Source organism: Pseudonaja textilis, chromosome 2 (genome assembly GCF_049901715.1).
Source record: "Pseudonaja textilis isolate UNSWEBS1 chromosome 2, rPseTex1.2, whole genome shotgun sequence".
NCBI classification, from domain to species: domain Eukaryota; kingdom Metazoa; phylum Chordata; class Lepidosauria; order Squamata; family Elapidae; genus Pseudonaja; species Pseudonaja textilis.
The window spans coordinates 142,029,403-142,055,411 of NC_141991.1; the positions used below are offsets into that span (position 1 = coordinate 142,029,403).

Below are 26,009 nucleotides of genomic sequence, written 5' to 3' on the forward strand. Positions count from 1 at the left end.
CTTGAGTAGAGACACGTGAGCTGGAACTGGAAGGTAAGACCAACAGTGGGGAGGAGAAATCCACACCAGGTTGGCTTGCTGACATTGGTGGGAAAGTTGGTCCCATATTCCAGAGCTGCAGTAATCACAGGACTGGCCCTTTGGTCATCCTGGAGCAGCTGCTCCTCCACCTGGGTGCACTGGCCTGCCATGGACTGGAGGAGCTGTTCTGGGATGACCAAAGGGCCAGTCCTGTGACTACTGCAGCTCTGGAGTATTGAACCAACTTTCTCACCAATGTCAGCAAGCCACCGTCAGTCAAAAATCATATTAGTGGTCTACAGGATTTTAAATTATGAGTTTCATGGTCTCTGAGGTCCAAAAGGTTGGCAACCCATGATCTACAACATACAATATAAGGACCACAACAACCACTATGTAGGAGTTGGGTCCCTGGGAGAGAGCAGGTGCATTCCAGAGAAGTAAGAGGCATCTCAGACAAGATCTGAGATTTCTATGTGATAGAAAGAAGGTGAAGACAGCCCCTCCTGTTCATAGGTTATTTTATAGATGCTGATAGTAGAGTGCTCAGTCTTGCAAGGTTTTGTCCATATGTAAAGAACTTTTAAAGAACCACCATTATTGTTCTCAATTTGGGGTCTGACATAAATATTGCCAGACTGAAGCTGAATTTGCCCTCTTTTCCCTAGATGTGAATTTGATGTAATTGTTGTCATTTGCTGCTGTTCTTAAATGACAAATTAATCAGAGCTGGTACTTTTCCTGGAATGTTCTCTTGGTCCTTCCTTCCCTCACCAGTTCCTATGAGATCACAAACCAACACCCACAGACTCATCACAGTTAATGGATCTTTCAGGCCAGGCAACCCATCCCCCAGTTCCTATGAGATCATAAATAAAAGCTCACAGATGCATCACAATTAACGGAATTTTCAGGCCAGGTTATATATCACAGTTTTGTACATCTGGCACAGCTCTTGCAAAAGAGCAGAGAAGTCAAGGCCCAGAACTAAACTCTCTCAAATGCATTTGTTGCTGATTTGTTGCCCATTGACAGCTCATTGTATTTAAGGTAGGTCTCCCAAGGAGGGCATTGCTTTAAGAGTCAGTGTATGTTGACAGTGTGGTCTTTCTTAAATATCTTTCACCATTGCCATAGTCACATTATTATACTAAACTCTCTTTCATACTCTTTCTCATAAACCTGGGAATATTAACATGGAATAGAAGAACAGTAGGAGAGCACTGTTTATGTCCCTGAAGTAATGTCATACAGAAGACAATTGCTATTCACATATCATTCCAGAATACCAGACATGGAATACTTGTCTTTATAACATAAAAACTTCCTAACATTAAGAATGGATTGTGGGAAACAGAGTTGTATTGTTTTTACAGAATTGTAAGAAGACATGTTGGCCTGTGAAGAAAATACATTGTATATATTTTTAATCTCATGAGCTAGGCTGAAGCTTGAGAATGGTATGTATCTAGCCTTTGCTATGCTAGAAACCAGCCATAACCAGAATTTATTGATATGATAGCCACTCTAGGACAACCCCTAGGAATTAGGACCATTAAAGGAAATTTGTAAATAAGGGCAGGGGGAGATATAATTAGAGTAGTGGGAGATGTAATCAGGGGCGTATTCATTTTAGACATTTTTGACAGGTTGTGACATCTTCATTACTAAGCCAAGAAGAGGTGGGAGGTAAATTTGTAACACTACTAGAGAATATAAGGGGAATGTATTGATGATTTAAGGTGTGTCCACTGTACCTGCGTGGTCCACCTGTTTTGCAAAGTGAAGAATAAAATAACCATTGTTTTCTCTTGGTAGTTTTGGCTGGTGATTGTTTATTTCCAAACTAGACAATGAATCCCACAAAATCAACAGCAGAAACAATAAACCATGACTAATTAGAGAGACAGTAAACCATCTTCCTTGGATGTGTTCAGGAAGAAATTAAACAGCCATCCATCTGAGACATTTTAATTTGGATTCCTGCACTGAGCAGCGTACTGGATCTTTCCAATTCATGATTTTATGAATACTGCCTGAAAACCAATTGTAGATGAAGCAAGGATTGCCTTATTCGAGGTCTTCATATCTGGATGGTCTAATTTTCACAGTATGCAAATAACCCAACAAGCAGATGATTGAAATATTATCTAGCTTAATGCATTGTTGTTAATTTGGATATTTTATTGTTTTTCATTCTTGTTATTGTTTTATAATGGTTTTAGTATTTTAATTGTAATATATTGTTTGAATTGCAAGTTGTTTACAATAATTGACTGAGATGGGTGGTTATAGAAATTGAGTAAATGAGTGAATGAACAAACAAACAAACAAATGAATTGTTGCACAGGTAATAATTGCATTAGACTTGTTCCCAGAAGCTATTGTCAAAAACTTAAAGGACTGAAATTAACACCTATTTCTTTCACTTCTAAAATAAAAGGCATCCTCTCCCACAGAACCAAGGATAAAATCTGTATCCATCAGCCATTGTCCAGCTACATCTTTTACCACATTCAATTGAAATGATTTATGACTAGAAATGAGAGAAGTTAATATCCTGAGCATCTTTACTCCTCTCTCTCTCCAAAGCTATGATTAAGGAGAAGGTCTTTCAGAGTTATTTAATCTGGACACTTTTTACTGCTGAGGGATTTCAGGATGCATCATTTAAAAAGTCTTATTCTGAGGTAAAATGTTTGAAGAATAGTTCATGGAAATAAAACAAACCATCCTCAATAGAAACTCAAGAATGTGCACACTATTTTTTTTTAAAATCCATTAATATATGTGAAAACTTCTAAAATGTCAGTGCTGAATGGTGAAACATTCTATATTTCCCAAATTAGCATCATTATCTTCTCAAATGGTGACATCCTCCCACCTGTCCCCTTTGTTCCTTGCCATCAGTGATCTCATGATTCTTCTTTTACGGCTGGCTGATAAACATTCAATGAGAAATCATGGACAGGTGAGTCATTAAAACAACTTTATCTTACAGAGCTTAGCTGGAATGTGTTATTAATGTTATGCATTATTAAAATTCAAAAATGATTTTTAAAATGTTAAATCTTTCCAGTTTGCTTTTGAAAGCCAGTCTTGATATTTATTACAAGAAACTGACTTTAAATCAATCAAACAAAAGCCAGTTAAGAATGCAATCCTATAGTTTCTGGGAGGACACAGGAACCAGTCAGATTTTCTGTAAAAAGGTTTCTCCTTTACCATAACCAAAAAGCTTCATTCCTCTCACAGCCTTGCTATTGATTGGATTTATTAAAAGTGGAAACAAGATATATAAGAACATATCAAAAATTGAGCAGGTTTCAACCTGCTAGAACTAAAGCCTCATTTAATTTTGAACGTGAACCCCCCGCCCCCAAATAGGAGAGAAATATCAACTCTGAAGCTGGAATAGGTAATTTTTCTTCTTGTTGGAATCAGATCCAGAAATATATTTTTGTTAAATTTAAATTTATTGAATTAAACCCACCCTAGGTTTTATAAGCTGGTGAAGTCTTGTAGGACTACTGATCTGAAATGATCCACAACAGATCCTCTCCCTACTCAGTGGGTTTGTGTGAGTTGCCACTGCCAATCATTCAAAACAAATTCTAACAACTGTGATTCATAAGAGTTTCAAGAAATCAGTAGAGTAGAAAAGTAACTGTATGGCATTTATTCAGTATGCTGCACAATTTTTACCTATATCATCCCTGGTTCTTTCATTTTTACCTTTCACTGGAACGAAATCAAGAGGTAGAAAAAGGATGATAACTGGATTTGGGAAAATATTCCACAAAACCTCCCAACAGAAGGAATGGAAGGAAGGAAGGATTGGGCTGTGAAGCTGGCTCAAAATCTGGAGCCAAAATAGGAGAGGAGCTGAAATCAAAGTGAAAGGCACGAAAGCAGGGAGGAGGAGCCGAAATTCTGGAGCTGCGTTCCTTTCTGCTATCTTAAAATACCAATCATGTCTACTAAAAGTTAGCAAATGCTATATGTAATTCATTTCCTTAAAATAATCAAACCTCTTTCCAACCTGACCCAAACATAGCAAGGCTTCTTGCCATGCTGCTACCGTTTCATTTGGCCTTATGGGGCAGGCAAAAACAGAGGGCTCAGCATGGCTAGAAGCATTGTTGGATTGCCCTTGTCATCTATTTACCCCTTTGGCAGCCTTTCTGGTAAACAATGTGTAGATTGCAAAATACCAGTTTAAAATGGAGTCTATTAGTTTCCTAGTCCTCCTCACTGTATTATTTGTGTGGCAAACTGCATCGAGTCGTTGGATATGAGATGGGTGGCAAAGATATTGTATAAATAAATAAACTACCTGATCTATAAATAAATAAATACCTGATTCTTAGTTACACATACACATAAAATAATTCAGACTTGATAAACAGCTTTTAGGTGTTTTTTTTCCACCTAAATGCATAATTATTTTGGCATATCTATTATACAGTAACTCCCTTTTATATAACCCTGTAATCCCTTAATTTGTGGTAGAGTCGGGATGATTGGAGGGAGCTGAGCATTTACTTATTTATTATTATACAGTAACATCATTTAGAAAATATTATTAAACTTAAGATGCAAACTTGGCTTAGTATACTTTTTCCTCCTGGGTACTGGAGACAGAGTCTATAAAGGCAGCCACAGATCTGGAGTCTTAACTTGGAGCAAGTTGGAACTGAGGCTGGGGTTTCCAAAGCCTCTCCAGGACTACAACGGCAAAATTTAGCAAACTATTTGCAATGGAAAATGAAAATGATACAAGACCTGCTTAGAATAGAATGACAAGTATTATGTTTTACAGCAATAGCCCCCAATTTTTGGGGCACCAAGAACTGGTACCATAGAGAGAGGTTTTTCCATGGACTAGAGGGGGCGTGGTTTCATATGCTGCCTGCGTTCAAAGGATGGGGTTTCGCTTGTTTGTGTGGCCCGGTTTCTGGCATGCTGCAGACTGGTGCTGGACCACAGACTGGGGTTGAAGATCCCTGTTATAAAGTAATGCCAAAGTTTGTAGACTTACATTTTAAACTTTACACCTACATGGATGAGTTGCTGGTGAAGAACAGATCAGAAAGACTATATAATTTTTTAAGTGGATGCATAGTTTTAAATAGAATAATTGATAGGCAACAATGGGAGCATCAATGCTCAACTATCAAACTATCAAATCAACTATCAAATTTGCAGACAATATTTGTGAGCCATTCATAGTAGACCAGATTTGGAAACCAAAATCATGCAAGGTAATATTATTTTTTTTATAAGGTTATAATAACAGCACCTTGCAAGTCTGAAATGTGCTTCCCCCTCCTCCCTTTGTCTTCATAAGAAGCAGGGAGGATCTTGTCTAGGACGTGTTGTTAGGTTCTAGTTCTGCTCTGGGCTCAAGTTTCTTTTATCAGACTGTTTTTGGCAGCAACTTTTCTTCCTGTCCCCCAAGGCCATTCCTTCTGTCCATTACAATACTGCACATAGAGAAAATGGTATAAGGTGTTCTATCTATTACTCTACTGTTAATTGTGAAAATAGGCAATTCATTATACAATTTGGAAATGTAACAATCATGTTGAATCACTTTTTCATACCAGTTAGTGATAAACCCAGTGATTTTGAAAAATGATTGGTCAGAGAATGAAACAAAATTTAAATGTGAGTTTCTCTTCTCAGCTTGCTAATTTTTTAAGTTAAATATTATTAATATGAATGTTCCTATAGAGAATACAGAACTAAATTTTTACATGGTAACAACTGCTAGGATTCTTTATGCTTCTTATTGGAAATTATGAATGATCCTTTCTGCAGAAGAATTGTTCATTAAATTATAGAGGCATGTGCTGGTGTCAAAACTAATTTCATATCTGAAAAACAGAAATTATGGTAGTTTTTAAAACCACGGTCTATAACTTACAGTTTGAATTGTCTTTATTACAGCTGATTACTATAGCTTTAAGATTTTACTTATTTTAGTATTGACTTAAACCTTCAAATTGATATGCCATTCTAATAGGTAGATTTATATCTTTATTAAATCCTTTTGCTTTCTACTGCTGAGCTGGGGCTGGCCTTTGCACTGCACTGCACTGCACTGCAGCCCAAGGGGCTTCTTGCAGACCCAAAATGCCATAGAACCAGAAATGGTATTCAGCAGGTTCTGACCAGTTCTGGGGAACTGATAACGGAAATTTCGAGTAGTTCAGAGAACCGGCAAATACCATCTTTGACTGGAGATTTTACAGTATGTTTCTCCTGCCACACTCACCAAGCCACGCCCAGGGAACCGATAGTAAATTTTTTGAATCCCACCACTGCATAGAAGTACAAGGATCCCCCTTTCCCTGTGATACTGGGCCTGGGCTTTACACTATGGTGTAGCTTGGGGGCTTCTTGTGGATCCAGAGCCACAGTGCATCAAGTAGCCCTTTGATGCTTCCTGAGATGCAGCAGCTTCCCAGAGCACCACAGCTTTGCATTGAGCTTCTGGATGGGGGTGGCTGAAATTTAGTGCTGCATGGTGACTCAGAGGCTTCAGAGCTGCAATACCCTAGGAAGTCCCTGAGCTGCAGTGCGTTCTTTCACTGAGCTTCTTGCACTCGTATACATGCCTGCATGTACCTCGCACTGTCTGTCCCTGGATTCCCTAAGCTTGTATCACACTGTGGCACCCCCAACCCATGCGCAGCCTGCACTGAGCCTCCCAGGACTTCCCCACCCCACCTGTGGCACCCCTGCACTCCTTTGGGAGTCCCTCAACTTCCTGCTTCCCACTGAATGACCTGTTCATCTGGTGTTACAATGGCTACTGGCACTGCCAGGATTGCGTTTGTGAAGCGATGATGTCGGACTTTACAATGAATCGCTTAAGGATGGAAATTCCAGGTCCAATTGTGATCATTAAATTGAAGACTACTTGTAGACCAGCAGCCCCCAACCTTTTGGGGCACCGGGGACCAGTTCCATGGAAATTTTTTTTCCATGGATCGGTGGTGGTGGCATCATGATTTCACATGCTGTCTAAATCCCACACATGCATGTGTGAAGCTTCACAAGCTTGCATGGCTTGGTACCAGTCCATGGCTCGGGGGTTGGGAACCCCTGCTGTAGAGAGATAAGGGATTGCACTGATGGTGTCTTGTTTGCTTTCTGGCTTGTGTGTATGCATCTCTGGGCATGTGTGTGTATGTATGGGCAATTTAATACTTACATAAACAAATCTACCAATGCTTCTGCTTTCCTTCCACCTTCTTTTATGGAAGTGTCTTAGTTAGTATTTTAAGTTTTGCAGTTACTTTTAATCTTATGCCTATTTATTGTGATGGTTTGTGTCTATGGTTTCATCTGAAGATCTTATAGGCACAGCCACAGTTCCTCAGAGGGTGAAAATAGAAGCACTGTGACCACTTTCATCCTCCTGGGCTTTACAGAGAAACCGGAATTGAATCCTCTGTACTCCAGCATTTTCCTTCTCTTGTATGTACTTATAGTACTGGGCAATGGGTGGATGGTCATCTTGATCAGAACTGAACAGCGTCTGCACACTCCAATGTACTTCTTCCTCAGCAACCTCTCTCTCTTGGATCTTTGCTATTCCTCAGTCATTGCACCCAAGGCACTGGAGGCTCAGCTGCAACAGGGCAAGGCTTACATTTCCCTTCCATCTTGTGCAGCTCAAATGTTTTGTTTTACTACTCTGGTGACAACCGAATGTTTTCTCCTGGCAGCCATGGCCTATGATCGTTTCCTGGCCATTTGCCACCCATTGACCTATACCTCACTCATGACTCACAAGAATTGCATTTGCCTTGTGCTGGGGGCTTACAGTTGTGGTTTAGTGGGCTCCATCATCCAAACTAGTGGAGCTTTCCGGTTGTCCTATTGTGGGCCAAACCATATCAACCATTTCTTCTGTGATATCCCTGCTGTCTTGAAGCTGTCTTGCTCTGACACTCAGCTTTCTGAAGTAATCCTTTTTGTTTCCACAACTGTTATTGCCATAGCAACCATCACCACCATTTCTGTTTCTTATCTCCGAGTCTTGTGGAATGTCCTCTGGAGCCACTCAACCCAAGGACGACAAAAGGCCCTCTCCACTTGCTCTTCCCACCTGACTGCTCTGAGCCTCTTCTATGGTACTGCCATCTTCATGTATGCCCAACCAAGGAACAAGGATGGATCACAAGATCAAGACAAAGTGGTCTCTCTATTTTATACTCTAGTGATTCCTCTTCTGAATCCAGTCATCTACAGCCTGAGGAACAAAGATGTAAAAGAGGCCATGAAACATCTGTTCAGCAGGAAGATCCTGGCCATGAGGTAACTTGGAAGATGGAAATGGTTGAACATCAGTCATAAGTTTGTCTTATGACAGTCTCAAGCATAGTGAGAAAAGTCTCATGAACCAGTTAGTGGATTGCCTCTCCCCTTCATCTTTGTTTATTCAGGGTCCCTACAGTCCATATGCAAATGGCGAAGAATTAGACTTCTTATTTCTGAAAGTTTGCTGAGGCTTGGATTTTACAGGGCTTTGTAGGAATTTACTTTACTTTATTGATTAGCCCTTGGGCCATATCTGCAGTTTCAGACACAAATTATTACTAAAATCTGATAAAAACAATTTAAAATGGAATTGGATAAAATACAAATGCAATGGCTCTGGGAGAGGCTGCTGTTGATTCCTCTACAGGAATTTAATCCTGAGGGTTCCTCCTATTATGACTTACTGTCACACACTCCTTTCCAGGAAGGCATCAAAGCCAATCTTAGGTTGTCTTTGAGCTGGCAGCCTTTGAACTCTATTCAAATTCAGCTCAGTGGAAACACTTTCAGCTCCAACAACATCTCGCTTATTTCAGCCAGTGTGTCCAACAATACAGTCCAAATAAGAAACCGATTGCATATAGTCATATACTTTCAGTTTAACAGCTATGGTAACAAAATCTTGCACAACTGAATATGCTTTTTCTTCCCTCACTTTATTTTTTCAATGAACAAGGGAGGGGCTTGTCTGAGACGTTTTCTCGAGTTATTTTCTTGGTCCGGGCTCAAGCCCCTTATCTGACCATTGCCTCGTTAGCAGCTCTTCTTCCTGTCCTTCAAGGCTATTATTCCCTATGTCCTCTACAGTCAGATCCTTCTCAACTTCTCTTTCACCTCTCTGTGCTCAGCTGAGATTCCTTCTTTGATCTTGAAATGCTGTCATGGTTGGCAGGTAGGACTCTTTCAAATGAATGGAGGGAAATGAGGCTACAGGGTCCTGATTTTTCCAAGTAATGAAGACTTATCTCTTTCTAAGTCTATGGAATAAAACCTTAAATCACCAGCATTGATGTAAGGTTACTTTAATAATGTTAATGAATCCAAATCTCTACCTGATCCATGATGTATCAGTCATTTTTATATTTGTTCCATGCAGACTGGGATAGGAATACGGCAGGGAACTAACAACAGAACATGTCAATCAAACAGCCTGCATTCGCATTCAGAAGTTTTGAAATATTTGATACTTGATATAGTCAAAGAAGATCACATTGGCAGGAGTGGTGATGATGTGGTTAATGAGATAGGAGAAATGATCTGCTCTGTGATATGAATTGTGAAGTGTAGCTTACCTAATATAGTTTGACATCTATTTTTTCTGGCAGGAGTGAACTTGTCTGGGCAGATCAGGTATAAGCAAAACATTTAGCCATGATATTATAGGGATGTGAAGCTTAAAACCTTTTATCTATGGAGATTCTCAGCCCTCCAGGCCATGGTTGTCCCAAAGGTGCTTTTTCAAGAGGCAACTGGACTTTCTGGTTTTTCTTTGAAGACATTTCGCTTCTTATCAAAGAAGCTTCTTCAGTTTGTTAGAGCTTCTCCTTGGATAAGAAGTGAAACGTCTTTGAGGAAAGTCCAGTTGCTTCTTTCAAAAGAACCTTTGGGACTTAAAACCTTTTAAAATCAATATTTTCCTTGATCTACAAAACACAATCATTTGATCTTTTTACTATCTCCATTCTATGCTTAGCGTCTGCCTTGGTGATCGTTCACAAATACAATGGCAATTAAAATATTTTTTCCACTATTTTTTACATTTGTTTATTAAATTTATTTGCCACCTATTTCATCACAAGGCAACCCATTTACAATTTTTGTGCACCTGACAACAAACCCTATCAGAGTGAGAGTAACATTGGTATAACAATATGAGAATTTTAGATGGCAGCAAGTAGTGGACTTTGTAGCATCTCTTTCTTTCTTCTCTCAAGTAAGTCATGTGTTTACTTAATGACCATTTTGTTTAATGGAACTTGGTCACTAAATGAGGGATTGGTGTATTAGACAGGCACCTAGGCAACAAATAAGCCAATCTCTGCAACAGCATATAAGGCCTGAAATGGGATTAACCTAAATTCGTCCTAACATTTCCTATAAAATATATGGGTAAAAATATACTGGGTAAATGTTTTTGCATTCTGCTTGATATTCCTGGATTTTGACCATAATAAAGTTTAAATCTTCTTTCATTCCACAATGCATTTTTAAGTTGAACTTTTAGCATGTTAGCGTTGAATCAACAGGCCATACACAATTCCATTGCTAATTAATTAATTAATTTTATTAAGAGGCAGGATATGTTTAAAGCTTCAGAAACAGCACCAATGACATTAAGGCTTTTTTAAAAGTTATTTTGGCATCACATGCTTCTGATGCAACAATCATGTCAAATGCAATTCATAGCTATTGATTATTCAGAGATCCTCCAAAGTATAAAAATATATGAGTAAAGCTTGTCTTGGGGTAATCAGTGAAACCCCTTTATTATAAAGCTATCCAAAACACATCCCTCCTTCTCCGTTAATTACTTTGACTGACCAAGGGCATGGATGGCTGCATTTTCCAGCACCTCCACTTTCTGCCCATCTTTTGCTGGCATCACTGCAATATTGGCCATTGCTCGGGCCACTGTCGTGGTAGGAATAGTCATATATGTGGGAAAGAAATGGGCTACCACTCCTAGGACTTTCCTGGCCACCCATTCTCCAGGCCGAGACTCCTGGCGATCACATAGCAGCACCCTAGGAAAGGGAGGCAGAAAAGGAACTTATTTTTTCTTAGTTATATATGAGGATTGTGTTGCTCAACATAGCAGCAACAAGAAGGTAATATTTTTTTATTTGCAACAAAAAAGTGTGAAGTAAGATAATCGCGAAGCAAACCACAGGGGAATGAGATAGGAATAGTGGGTTTTAATACATGAAATACATCATTATAATGAGTTACTGTTGGTTATTGATACAATATTCAGTAAAATTTGCTTACCTATCAATACAATATACTAAACATTTGATTACAAGTGTAACATTATATGGTACTAATACTTAGGATGGTGCTTCTAGCTGAATTGATTTTTGTCCCAGAGCAATATATTGGCTCATTTGTATGAATGGAAATATTCCAATGCATTGCCTTGGTTGTATAAGAGGGGAAAAAAGCAGATTTCAATAAAGCTCTAAGAGGTTTGTTGAAAAATTATGCCCTGCTTTATTGTAAAACATTTAAATCTGTACACTACTGGCAAACAGAAAAAAATCCTGTGTGCACTCGGCAGTTTACTGGTTGATTTTACTTCTTTTTCTTCAAGATTGGGAAATGGGGTGCGTTCAAGACCAGAGAGATGGTGAAGAAATAAGACCTCTTGAGAAGACAACATCTGTTGCTGGGAGTGCCAAAACTAACCAACTATAGAGAAACCGTATTTAACTAGATTGTGTTTCAGTAGGGCACAGATACCTGTTCAGGCTGGAAAAGGACAGCCACACCATGATAGCTGCCTATTCAGTTCAGTTAGAAAGCAATGGCCCTGAGAGAGGCTGTTGTTAATTCCTTCTATTAGTCTGTGTGGTTCAAATAATATGTTGAACAACCACAGGTGAAAGAAAATGATTCTCTGTGACCTGCAGTATGATGTGAATATGAATTTTGGATTTGCCAAATTTTGGAAGGGCCAGTGCTTAAATTTCTGCTCATCAATAAAAAACAAAACAGGGTAGCCACTCATTCACTTACTCATTTGCACATTAATCTGCTTCACAGCATTGTAGCTTGGACGGCACCCACAATTATATACAAAATTAGCTTTTGAATCTGACTCTGCATAAATAATGCCTGTGGATTAAATTCTCAAATCTACTCAAATCATCACTGGTATTAGTCTTGACCAATTTTTCTAACCATGTGTGAATGGAAGTATACTCATACTTCCATAGTTAGAGATCAAAGCAACATTTTGAAATCGGATACATTGCAATGTAACCTTTCTACATCTATGCTGCTCATTTGATATATTCTTATACTCTTTAACAACCCACAAGAGGTAAGATTATGAATTTTTTAAGCAACAACTAAATGAGCAGTTGAATCAATTAACTAATTTTGTCACAAGAAACTTCTTAACTAATCAGCAACACTCACAACTAATACAATTTCCTATGTGATGGAATGAGCATCTTTCAACATGCCCATCTACTGATAGTCTGTCCTTCCCTCAGATTCATGATTCACAAATACAATATACTTACGCTGGTCTAAATATGGAGAATCGGTCAAATTCAAGTGCTTTAATCCTGTTTTCTACTTCACCCTAAAGAGGGAAGGAAAAAACAACCTTCATTGGATGAAATCTCTGTCTTGTTCATAGAAGTACACAGAAGCTGAAAAGTATACACATCAAATAAGGCAGAAGGAAGGAATCCTGAAAATCCTCATTTGACAGAGGAGATTTACCTCCTATTCTTAAGCACTATCAGGTTTCACTCTTAGAATTATAAGCTGCAGATAGAAAGTAACCTGCAGGCTCTGTAATGGCTAGAATTTGAAAAACCACAGATCCTCAGCCAAGAAACACCTTTCTCGTGAAAAAGTATTGGCACCTACATTATGCTGCAGGTCATAGTGCAGCATTTTCTTTTGCACATATTACTTGAACAACATGAAATAACAGTTGTAATAAATAATAGTATCTCCTGGAGCCATTTTTCTAGAAGGGACTTGCTTCCTCTGCTGAAGCAATATTAATTGGGGCTATTGAGGCTTGTCACTGAATGTATCTAGAAGGCATCAGGTTGCCTAATATGGAATTAGAGTCGTAGTCTATGCTTGGGAAAACTCAAATTCAACACCCAGCTCTGCCAAACTATCTCACAGGGAGTTTTCCTCAGGCTTAAATTAAGAGTAGAGTAAAAAACAAGTATATAATCATGGCCTCCTTGGAGGATACATTAAATAAGAAGCCTCTTTCTCTATCTAATCCCAAATGGCAGTAGAATGGAAGATCTGGCATTTCGTATATCAAGATTAAACAGAACCTGGGCTTCTAGGGACTCACCTAAGGAGAACTCTAAAACCAGGTGGTTCCCTCACCCATTGCTTATCTCATTTTGCAGCCCATCAGACATACCTTGGTCTTCAGATAAAGGAAGCTGCTAGAGCTATCCGCACCTCTGCTGGACTCTAGGATAAAGTGGTGGCAGCCACCAGCTTTGGCTAGCTTTGCTGCATGTTCAACATAATCACGGTCAACACGCACAAATCCATCCTGTATTTATAAGTAGAGAAAATAGCATTTATGTATTTGAAAAAGTCTCGCCTTTCCAATGACCTGGAATAAGTTAGAGCCTATTTGACGTATCAAGAAACGACATATAAGGAATTATCCAACCTGAGACTTCAGGGCTGTTTCATCTCCAAAACCATGTTTATGACAATCAGGCACCTCAAAAATTGATATTAATTTTAATGCGGAAAAAAAGGAAAAAAATTAAACACATGCTGATCAGAAAATAACATTATATTCATGCTTAATGAAATGTAAATATAAATGCAAATTAACTGAGATCAAATTTATTTTTTGATGTGTTGGATCCTCCTCCACCTTTCTTATGCACTCAAATTAAGTGCAACCTTTGGTTCATCAGAGGTGCAAGATAACTCTAAAAAAATTGAACTTGTAAACAGCCAATTTGGGTGACTTGGATAAAATTCCGCCTTAACTATGAAATTTGGAAAAGATGGCATGCAAATTTGGCTACCATGGGCAAAAGCTAAGCTACGGTGATATATACTTCTAGCTCCTTGGAAGAAACAGAGAAGAGTCCAACTTAATCTAAAGTCTTCACACCTGTTCCTCATCAGGCCATCTCATTCCCTCAAAATGCCAAGCACCCACTTCAATCTTCTGTCTCACAGATCCCAAGGAACTTACCTTTTCCAGTTTGGTTCCTCCAGGTATATTGAAGTCCAATTACAATCAGTCCCCAGAGTAACCCAAACTATAGTCTAATATAGTTGGAGAATGCCAAATTGGGAAAGACTGAAACAATCTATGGAATCTGACTTACCAGCAAATTTCACTCTAGAATATATTTTATACCTCTTAACTTCCTCTCAATCTTCCACCTTTTTCAATTCCTCCTTAACCCAGGTATAGCCCCTTTTTCCTCCTCACCGCTCCAGCTTTGGCTCTGCTTGTCCCCAAGCAGCAAAATCCTACGTCATGTCCTTGGAAGGCAGCAGCAGATTCATCTAGCTTCTCAAAGTCAACAACTTCTTGGGCCTGGAAACAGACACCCAAAAAAATCAGACATGAAAGAAAGAACGGGAGACTCCAATGGAGAAAATGAAATATGTGTGTCTCCCTGCTTTTCAAAACAAATGAAGACAGAACATCTCCTGACTAACAACGAAATCTCAACTCATGTTGATAAATTATCAATCAATAAAATGCACATATTAAAATGCACAACTTGGACAAGGCAAAGAAGGAATGCTGAAGTTTCCATCCAGATGTGGTGTGATAAGAGGGAGGACAGAAGCAAATGTTTTCTGCTAGGCTCTCTTCTTGTGGAATAAGCTATACTCTGAAATAAGAAAAGCACCGCCATTGTTGATGTTTAAGAAGCTAGTTAAGTTATGGTTATTCTGGAGAGCATTTAAGAATTGAAGAATTGAATAAGTTCATGTATCTGAGATAAGTAATGATATTGGTGGTAAATTACTGTGTTAAATTGTATTACAGTATTGATTATATATTACATGGTTCTTTTCCATTTTACTATATTTTGTTATATTGTTTTGTATATCTATGTCTGTTTCCAAAGCATCTGAAGGCAAGACAAGCAGCAATGGATGGAAACTAATCAAGAAGAGAACTAAGGAGAAATTTCCTGACAGAACAACTGATCAGTGGAATGACTTCCTTCCAGAAGTTGTGGCTGCTCCAACACTGGAGGTTTTTAAGAAGAGATTAGACAACCATTTGTCTGAATAGGGTTTCCTGCTTGAGCAAGGGGTTGGATTAGAAGACCCTCAAGTTCCCTTCCAACTCTGTTATTCTTTATATCTATATGTAAACCACTTAGATTTAATTGAAAGAAGGAGTATAGAAGTGTCTGAAATAAAAGTGCCAGTAACCTAAATTAAGAGGTACACCATATAAAAAGAGGCTCCAGTCTCCTGAAATACAAGTAACTTAGTATGATGGATATTATTGTCTAGCTAGCAGATAGAAGATTGAAGAAGACAATTTGGTTCCCCCAGTTCTTTTTTATATGACAGTTTTCTTTACGGCACTATATTATTTACATTATTTATGTACTATGTTATGTCCCACATAATTAGATTTCTATTTTTTTAACCATTTGGAGACAGTTGTCAAGCAAATGTTGGTAAACAAATAATTATTCGGTAGGCATTTAAAATTGCTTGACTGTTTTATATAGTGAATAGAGTACTGAATAATAATCTCAATTACTTATGTTTTTGAGAAACTTGTAAAGTATCCTATTGTTATAGAGTATAAAATAAAAATATGTAACATATAATTTATGACTATAAATATATTTCATTCACATTACCATCAAGGAATGTTGAGAGGTAAGACTGGATTTACAAGTAGCATAGATTAACATCACGTTTTTTTGAGCACTAGGTTGAGGATGACTATAATAATATATAACAAAAATCCATGTGTTAGCATTTAGAATGCAAATTAGGTCTTGAGAGACCCTGCTTTCAATCTCTATCCAGTTCTAAAGGGAATGAGAAAGGGGATAAAAACATAAACTTTTTAAAAATGTTTTGTTTCATACCACATTACTGTAAAGAGTCCCTTCAAAATTTAGCTTTCGGCGGCCAATGAGGGTCACTCGGGAGAATTTTTGCTGCTTTAAGATTTCAAGTAGCAATTCTTTCCCAGTTTCTCCAGAAGCACCCAAGATGAAACAGCTTTGTTTCTTCTGTTCTTCTGAACTGGAAACTGCCATACTGTTGGCAAGAAGTAGCAACATTTTTTTTTTAAAAAAATGTCATTTACAGTTCAGTTCTTTACATAATGCAGATGTTAAGTCCTATGAGGTTCAGTGACAGCTCCTCTCCCAAATAAAACTGTACAGGATTGCAGCTTCAACTTCACAAGAAATCAATTATTTGAAAACTGATAATAAAAAAGGAAACACAGAGTTGTTGGAGTAAAGTAGTGTTTAATTTTTCCAAAACAAATCAAAGCAAAACCATACGTTACACCAAAAGCAAAATCAACTTTTATAATTACTGCCAGGCCATCATATGATCATGGCATGCCATATGAAAGATCTATGACCTGAAAATAAGGATAAGATTATGCTGTCAATGAACTAGGCAATATCACAGCTATACACAAATAGTCCTTGACTTACACAATTGAGCCCAAAATTTATATTGCTAAGTGAGACATTTGTTGAGTTTTGCCCCATTTTATGACTTTTTTTGTCACTGTTAAATGAATCTTTACAGTTGTTAAGTGAATTGGACTTCCCCATTGACTTTGCTTGTCAGAAGGTTGCTAAAGTTGATCACACGATCATAACTGTGATCAATCGTCATAAATATGAACCAGTTGCCAAGCATCTGAATTTTGATCGCATGACCATGGGGACGCTGCAACAGTCATAAATGTGAAAAACAGTCATAAGTCACTTTTTTGAACGCTGTTGTAACTTTGAACAGTCACAAACAAACTGTTGTAAGTCGAGAATTACCTGTACTGGCGTAGGCTGTTATATTAAGATTATAAGAACAGTCCAAACCAGTATATAGCTATAAGATTCTGTGTATTTGGAAGCAAATTGCTACCTTTTACCTTCCCATATGTGAAGAACATACATTTTTCATCTTTCTCCAAAATGTACAGCATTGTATTACACAATTTTTAAAAAACATTGAAGAGGGCCCAAAGAACCAAGAGGTTTCCTAGATCTTGTTGAACTACATATCCCAGAATCCTTCCCCACCAGCTTGCAGCTGCTTGGTTGTTGTTGCTCAGCAACCATCTCTAGAAATTGCTCCGGGCTGTCATTTACAACAGGGCAGGCACATTGCAATTAAAAACAAGGAGCTACTTTTCCTTTAAGAAGGATAACAATAATAAAATAAAAGTCACTGAAGAGAGCCCTCGCTGTCTTTCTTTGACAACTCCGTTGCCTCCCCCGCGAGAAAGGGGGCCCGCAGGGAAATATCGCTCGCGCGCCAGGCAAACAACCCTTCTCTCCGCCTTCTCCTCGCTGTTCTTCCCGGGGTCCTTCTCATTTTCATTCAGGCAAAACACCCAGCAACTATACCACCACCACCACCACCACCACCCCGGGGCTGCTGTGGGAAGCGTCCTACCTAACCTAATTAGAGAAAGAGAGAGAGAGAGAGAAAACAAACAAACTCTTTACAGTCAGAAATACCGCGCCCCGTTTGCGCGCCAGCCTAGCCAGTGGCATTTCAGGCGTCTGGACGGGTCACCTACGGGAGGGGGCTTCGCTGACGGCTGTCCCAGCGGTGGAAGCGCTAATCACTCACCTTGCAACGAAGGCTCGGAGAGAAGCCCAGGGGGAGGCGGATTCCTGCGTGCCGCTCCCCGCAAAAGGGACGCATGCGCAGAATCGTCCTGCCGCTTTGATTGAAGGGCGTTCGCCTTTTTTTTCCCCCCAGGGTCTTGTTGCTGCTGGTGGCTCTTACTCCGAACGGGTTTACCGTCCTAAAGGACGTTATATCCCTCTTCCAAATAATTGATTTTTTTGGATTTTCTGGGAATAACCGATGAATTTCCCCTCTCCGTAATGTTTCTTTTATGGCCGAGATTGCCTGGAGTTTGCAAGCCACCCAGAGTCTCTCATACAGAGGAGAGCTTCAATGAATTTAATGAGATAAATTTAGAAATTTTTTTTTCAAGTAATTAATGAAGCATAGAACTGTAGTTTTTATCTGCAAGGATGGCTACTGTAACTGCCATAAAGTTAATTTAATGAATGTAGCAACTTTTTACCCTGTTTCTCCAACAATATGGCCTCCCCCAATAGGAAGTCCCAGCATGTTTTATAGGCATGAAATGAAATTAAGCCCCTCCTCCCAAATTAAGGCCTATATTAAAACATGCAAAATGGGGGGGAATGGTGGTTTTTTTTTTTTTTTTTTTGCTGTTAGGAAGTATTTTTGTTGCACACGTGGATATGGTGCTGCCTGCGTTGACCCTGATACAAAGTGCCCCACCAATGCCGAGGACAACATCCAAGCCGTCGCTGTCCACCCTAAGATGCAAGGGGGGGAATTAAGTCACGCCCCCCCGAAAAGACAGCCTAGCCATTTTTTCGGGGCTCAAAAAAAAATAAGACCCGGCCTTATATGAGAAACACGGTGTTATGTACTTGTTTTGCATACTCGTAATACTGTATTCCTATTGGACAGATACTGCCGCCTAGCGATTGGTAGATAACGTTTCTGATTGGTCACCTAAGCGGCGGGAGTTTTAAATAAATGCCATTGGTTGTGAGCCGCGAGCAGCCACTATAAAAAGGGCTGCCGCGGCTCGACTTTAGTTGAAGTTACTAACAGTTAATAAAGAGCTGAATTCAACTTTGGTCTTGAGTCTGCTTTTGTTCTGGCGATAGAACACTGGCGACGAGGGTGGGGTTGAAGGAACAAAGACTGTAAGCACATGGCAACGGAAGCCGAAAAATCAACAAGATGGCCGGCAACAACTCGCCACCTGCACTGTTCAACCCAACCGAAGAAGACCGGGAATCATATATTGACAGGTTCCTGATGTTCCTGGAAAGCAACGAACTATAAGGAATCACTGACCAGAGGAAGAGAGCTGTATTCCTGACACATTGCGGTCCGACCATTTTTTAAACGGTGAAGGCATTGGCAAAACCGAACGATGTCAAACAGATGGCATGGCCGGACCTGAATCGGATGCTGAGAGCCCATTACGCGCCTGTTGTGTCAAACCTCATTCGAAGACAGGAATTTTATAAAAGGGATCAACGAGAAGGCGAGAGTATTGGGGACTTCGTAGCAGCAGTAAGGGACATTGAAGGAGCATGCGAATTCCTCAACATGGATGAAGCCATGAGGGATTGCATAGTCCTCGATGGATACAGGTGAGACAGAACACCCGGGCATGGTAAAAATGAAGTTCCTGGCCAGAAGCTATGTCTGGTGGCCAGGAATAGACAAAGACATCGAAACCTGGGTAAGAACATGTCATAAATGCCAGTTGTCCAGACCTACACCCCTTTAGCACCGGTCCTTGACTGGGAGACACCCAGAGGCCCCTGGTCAAGGATCCACATAGACTTCGCCGGACCCACAAAGGGAAATACATTTTTAATCATCGTCGATGCCTACTCGAACTGGTTAGTGGTCAGCATCATGAATTCAACAACGACTGAAGCCGTCACTAAACAACTAAAGAAACTCTTTGACATTCATGGTCTACCAGATGTATTAGTATCAGACAATGTCCCACAGTTCACAGCCTTAGCTGGTATACGACATTGTTGTGGCTCTGAGGTTTGAGCCTGCACTGTTAAAGGATGAAGACTCGGACAATGGGGAAGAGGAGGATTTGGAAATGCCTTCCTCCCCAGGACATTCCTCTTTGGTAATGCCTTCCTCCCTCAGGTGTCGGCAGATAACTAAGAGGGAAAACCTGAGGCTAATCAGGAAAAGGAGGAGAGCATATCAGAGTCTCTGACTGAGAATCAAGCAGAGGAATGCTGGCTTGATGCAAGGCAGGGTCGCAGGCAACAGTGTGAGCTGCAACACAGGAGGAAGGGACAAATCAGAGACTGAGCTGAGGGACTGACACACCCCACAGGGAATAAAAGTGGGTGTGTTCGCTCTGAGAGTTTCGTACGGGACAACGTGTGACTTATTCAGAGGAGTTCCGGATTATTCTGTGTTGTGATAGCTTGTGTGATTTATATTCCTGCTTTCTTGTCGGACTTGGCAGACAGCGTGTGTGAGACTGCCAAGAACTTTATCGGCTCAAGGAATTAACTCTATAATTACTGGATTTGCTTGCTTGTTTGTATTCAATTGGAATTTGGACTTCTCACCACCTTTGTAAAGGTGAGACATAACATTTTTGTCCCGTACCTTAACAAAAACCACCTTTTGACCAAGATGGATCAACAGCAGCAGCAGCAGCAGCAGCAGTTCCACCAGCTGCAGAACAAAAACCAGGTTTTGCAACAGCAAGTAACCCAGCTGACTAATCAACTCGCTCTGCTGCAGGCTCATGCTCCTCCTCCTGCCCCTCCTCGTAGGAAATGCCCGGTGGCTGTGCTGGATAAGTTCTCTGGGCAGCCTGAAATGTTCCCGGCTTTCATGGGACAGTGCCAATTGTTTATGGCTCTGAGGCCGGAGGATTTCCCTGATGACCGGGCTCGGGTGGGGTTTGTAATAAGCCTTCTTTTGGGCTCAGCTGCCAGGTGGGCCACTCCTTTATTATTACAGGACAGTCCGTTGTTAACAGATTATCAGGGGTTTTGGTGTCACCTGTGCTTAATGTATGAGGACCCCATATGGGTTCATACAGCAGCCAGACACCTGAAAGAACTTTGCCAGGGGAAACGCGCCTTGCAGGAATTCATTTCGGAATTTCGGCTGATCTATCTGGACTCTACTTGGAACGATGCAGCTTTGATGGACGCTTTTCAGAATGGCCTGTCAGAGGACTTACAGGATGAATTGGTTCACATGGAACCGGCCCCAACCTTCGATGCTCTGGTGGTGCAATGCTTGTGCATTGATGCCCGACTTCAACGGCGCAAGACTCGATGCCCCATCCAGGAGCAACCATCCACATCTATGCCACAGCGCTCTGTACAACCAGTGCCCCTGGTCTCCCACAGTGTTGTGGCAATGGCCGAGGAGCCGATGGAGTTGGATGCGGTCTAACCTCATTTGACAACCCACGAACGCACACAGAGACTCCTGGATTCTGGGCCCCCTCGGTATCTACTACTAGACACTTGGGTTTTCTTGCCGTCCTGATCGAAGGGGACTCCTGCGATTGTGTTGGTGGATTCGGGGGCCATGACTAATTTTATGAACCAGGCCTTTGCGGCTCATTTTGATGTCCCCTTGGTTCTGGTGGAGCCTCCAATAAGGGTAGAGACGATTGATGGGCAGGAACTTCATGCTGGGCCCATTTGCTTCGCTACCCAGCCATTGCGCCTGATCATTGGGGACCATGAGGAGGCAATTAGTTTTTATATCACAGCGGACCTCCATCTCTCCTTAGTCCTCAGCATGGCCTGGCTTTGATTGCACGATCCTCAGGTGACATGGGCGCAGAATGCCATTTTGTTTCCAAGTTTCCAGTGCGTGAACCATTTACGACACACCTGTGCTGGCCAGGACATCGCCACCCCCGCCGTCTCCATACCTCCTGAACTGTCTGATTTCTCAGATGTGTTTAGTGAGAAGGAGGTGGATCGGTTACCCCTGCATCAACCCTATGATTGTCCCATGGACCTGCTGCACGATGTCCCACTACCCAAGGGATGCCTGTATTCCATGTCTGAGCCCAAATTGGCTGCCCTTCATGACTTTTTGGAAAAGAATTTGGCCCAGGGGTTTATCCGGCTGTCGTCGTCCCCTCTTTCGGCTCCCGTTCTTTTCATTAAAAAGAAGACGGGAGACTTGTGCTTGTGCTGCGATTACTGCCAGTTGAATGCCATTACGGTGTGGAATAGTTACCCCTTGCAACTCATTCCAGAGTTGATGGAGCGGTTGTGGGAGGCTACTGTCTTCACCAAGCTCGATCTTCAAGGGGCCTACAACCTGGTGCAGATGCGAGAGGGGGACGAATGGAAGACGGCATTTGGCACCCGATACGGCCATTTTGAGTACACCGTGATGCCGTTTGGATTGACCAACGCCCCCGTGGTCTTCCAGCACCTGATAAATGATGTGTTTTGGGACTTACTCGATTGGTTCGTGGTGGTGTACCTGGGTGATATTTTGATTTATTCCAGGTCCAGGGACAGCCACCTTCAACACATTCGTCAGGTCTTGCAACATCTTTAGGAACATCAACTCTATGCGAAGCTGGAGAAATGCCTCTTCTTCCAGACTTCCATAGAGTTCTTGGGGCACATCATCTCTCCCAAAGGCATTGCCATGGATCCGCGTAAAGTGGAGGCCTTGTGTAGCTGGGAACCCCCTCATCGAGTGAAGGATATTCAACGTCTCTTGGGGTTCGCTAATTATTACCGGACCTTCATCCTGGGTTTTGCCAAGCTGATGGGTCCCATAACCCAGCTCCTTAGAAAGAAGGTCCTGTTCCAGTGGGGGCCCCCGCAGGAACAGGCCTTTGAGGCTCTCAAGAAGGCCTTCATTGTAGAACCTGTCCTGAGGCATCCTGATCCGCATTGTCCTTTTGTGGTGGAGATGGATGTGTCCAACGTGGCTATTGGGGCTGTGTTGTTACAAGCCCCGGTGGATGGCGCACCTCTTTTTCCCTGCGCTTACTATTCCCGGAAACTCACTCCTTCCGAGCGCAACTATACTATCTGGGAAAAAAGGTTGCTGGCTATCAAGGCTGCATTTGAGACATGGTGACATCATCTTGAGGGGGCCCGGCACAAGGTGGAGGTTCAGACGGACCATCGTAATTTGGAACTCTTGTCCATGGTGAGGAAGTTGAACCAGTGGGAGATCCGGTGGTCATTTTTTGCCCGGTTCAACTTTTCTGTGACCTATATTCCCAGTGGTCACAGTCAAAGAGCAGATGCCCTGTCCCACAAACCTGAGTACCTTTGCCCTGAGGACCCACTCCCACTGCGGACAGTGCTGCCAGCAGAATCTTTGGCCGTTGTCCAGGAACCGGTGGATTCGTGGACTTGGGTGCAAAAGAGGCAGTGCTTGGACGCTTGGTCGCAGCAGAGGATGGGGGAAATTGGACCTGACTCCCCATGGACTTTGGAAGAGGGCTTACTCTGATATCGGGGCTGGTTGTACGTGCCCAGGGGGCTGCTTAGAGCCCTTATTATGACTCAATGTCACAACAACCCTGCTGCCGGCCATTTTGGGTGTTTTAAGACCCTTCATCTTGTCACACAGACTTTTTGGTGGCCTCAAGTCCAGCACGATGTCCATGCCTCTGTAGCATTCTGTGTACCATGCAGGCAAGCAAAAGCCACGACGGGTGCACCTCCTGGTCTTCTTCAACCTCTGCCGACTCCAGACTGACCATGGGGGGCAATTTCCATGGACTTCTTAACACATTTGCCCTCTTTGTCTGGATTTACGATGGTACTCGTGGTGGTCGACATGTTAACCAAAATGGCCCACTTTATCCCCTGTCGGAAATTACCGTTGGCTCATACTACTGCCCGGTTATTTTTGCAGCATGTGTTCTGTCTTCATGGTCTGCCGGACAGGGTAGTTTCGGATTGCGGTGTCCAATTTACCGCTCAATTTTGGAAGAGCCTGATGACCGCGTTACAGGTGCAGGTGTGCTTATCGTCGACGCACCATCCGGAGACTGATGGTGGCACAGAGAAGGTGATTGGCATCCTCGCACAATATTTATGGTGTTTTGCCAACCACCGGCAGAACGATTGGGTGACTTATCTCCCTCTGGTGGAGCTTGCCTTCAACAACTCCCAGCACACCTCCACCCAAATGACACCTTTTTACGTGATTGTGGACTTTCATTGGAGTTTTTTTCCATTGTCGCTCTTGGATTCCCTGGTTCCTGAGGGATTTCTTGTTGGAACTGCATTCTGTTCAACAATTGATTCGACAGCAATTGTTATGGGCTAAAGAGGACTATAAAAGGTTCGCGGATCGCTCTCACTGGGCGATGCCCCTGCTGGCTGTGGGAGACCAGGTGTGGTTATCTATGAAACATCTACGCATCGACCATCCGATCAAGAAGTTGAACCATTGATTCATCGGTCCCTTCCCTATTGAGGCGGTCATCAATCCTGTTGCTTATTGGCTCACCCTACCATGCTCCATGTGCATTCATCCTGTCTTCCACCATTCCCTTCTGGTTCCTGACGTCCCTTTGTGTGCTCTCCTTTCTCCCACTGCTACGGTTCCTCCACCTGTACCCGATGATGATCCCGCTGCTGATGACATGGTGGTCAGCATTCGGGATTCTCGCTGGCTGAAAGGACGGTTTCAATATTTCATCAAGAGACTGGGGGATGGACCGGAGGCTCTTTCCTGGGTGGATGCTTCCACGTTCCACACCCTGGACCTTATCCAGAGATTCCATGAACAGTTCCCATTGAAACCACGTCCTAATCGTCAGACTCGGGGGAAGGGCCCTGAGGTGAGGGATAGTGTTATGGCTCTGAGGTTTGAGTCTGCATTGTTAGAGGATGAAGACTCGGACAATGGGGAAGAGGAGGATTTGGAAATGCTTTCCTCCCCAGAACCTTCCTCTTTGGTAATGCCTTCCTCCCTGATTGTGCCTCAGGTGTCAGAAGATAACCAAGAGGGAAAACCTGAGGCTAATCAGGAAAAGGAGGAGAGCATATCAGTCTCTGACTGAGAATCAAGCAGAGGAATGCTGGCTTGATGCGAGGCAGGGTCGCAGGCAAAAGTGTGAGCTGCAATACAGGAGGAAGGGACGAATCAGAGACTGAGCTGAGGGACTGACACACCTCATAGGGAATAAAAGTGGGTGAGTTCGCTCTGAGAGTTTCGTACGGGACAACGTGCGACTTATTCAGAGGAGCTCTGGATTATTCTGTGTTGTGATAGCTTGTGTGATTTATATTCCTGCTTTCTTGTCGGACTTGGCAGACAGCGTGTGTGAGACTGCCAAGAACTTTATAGGCTCAAGGAATTAACTCTATAATTACTGGATTTGCTTGCTTGTTTGTATTCAATTGGAATTTGGACTTCTCACCACCTTTGTAAAGGTGAGACATAACACGACATGCTCTGACAGTGCCAGCTCACTGGGCGGCGAACGGAAGGGCGGAACGCATGGTTCGATATACGAAAGAAGCATTAGAAAAACTTGAAGGAGGCGACATGCAAGACAAAGTCAACACTATGCTCACCATTCAACATATAATGCCATGCACATCAACAAACAAGAGCTGAACTTTTAATGGGCAGAAAATTGTGCACATATCTGGACAGACTACACCCCACCTACAACCCTGAGAAACTACCAGACTCCTCTAGTAAGTACCGCACGTTCATACCAGGCGACCTGGTATACGCGAAAAATCTTACCAGAGACCCATTGTGGTTACCGGCTACAATAACACAAATCACAGGCCCCTGATCATACCAGCTAGAGACAACTGATGGCATAACATGGAAAAGACACATTGACCAACTACGGTCTCGACACATCGAATGCAACACTGACACACCCCGGAACATAGAGCAAACACATCCACAAAACCCAACAGACAGTAATAATAAAACCAGAGGGGGGGGGGGAACCCTTAAATAATAAAGGAAAGGAAAACCCTCCATTAACAAACCACCAACCAGAAATGGAAAACCCCAAAAGAAATAAAAACTACTTACCATTTGGCAAATTCGAAAGAAGAGAGCTGGAGGAAAACCAGGGAAGAAGCAGCTGAGCCGACTCTACCTGCCTGAGCATGCCAGAAGGGAGCGACAATGCCCACTCA

General features: G+C 41.9%; 2 protein-coding genes across 5 annotated transcripts; one reads left to right on the forward strand and one right to left on the reverse strand.

Moving 5' to 3' along the window:
- Positions 1-2,984: 2,984 nt before the first annotated feature.
- LOC113444838 (olfactory receptor 5AR1-like) lies at positions 2,985-8,356 on the forward strand. The gene is made up of 2 exons (XM_026713732.2): positions 2,985-2,992; positions 7,384-8,356. The coding sequence occupies exons 1-2, from the start codon at positions 2,985-2,987 to the stop codon at positions 8,354-8,356; spliced, it is 981 nt and encodes a 326-aa protein (XP_026569517.1).
- A 1,749-nt stretch (positions 8,357-10,105) lies between these two features.
- On the reverse strand, positions 10,106-18,012 carry HTATIP2 (HIV-1 Tat interactive protein 2). 4 transcript variants are annotated; one of them, XM_026713780.2, is made up of 6 exons: positions 17,905-18,012; positions 16,170-16,344; positions 14,528-14,635; positions 13,481-13,618; positions 12,603-12,664; positions 10,106-11,099 (listed from the first exon to the last, which is right to left on the reverse strand). In XM_026713780.2, exons 2-6 carry the CDS (start codon positions 16,341-16,343, stop codon positions 10,883-10,885), a joined length of 699 nt encoding a protein of 232 aa, XP_026569565.1. In that variant the 5' UTR covers position 16,344; positions 17,905-18,012; the 3' UTR covers positions 10,106-10,882. The 4 variants fall into 4 exon arrangements, with proteins under 4 accessions (XP_026569565.1, XP_087781653.1, XP_026569567.1 ...); XM_087925527.1 differs by having other exon boundaries at positions 17,852-17,957; XM_026713782.2 differs by lacking the exon at positions 17,905-18,012 and adding an exon at positions 17,778-17,871.
- Between the last annotated feature and the right edge of the window lie 7,997 nt (positions 18,013-26,009).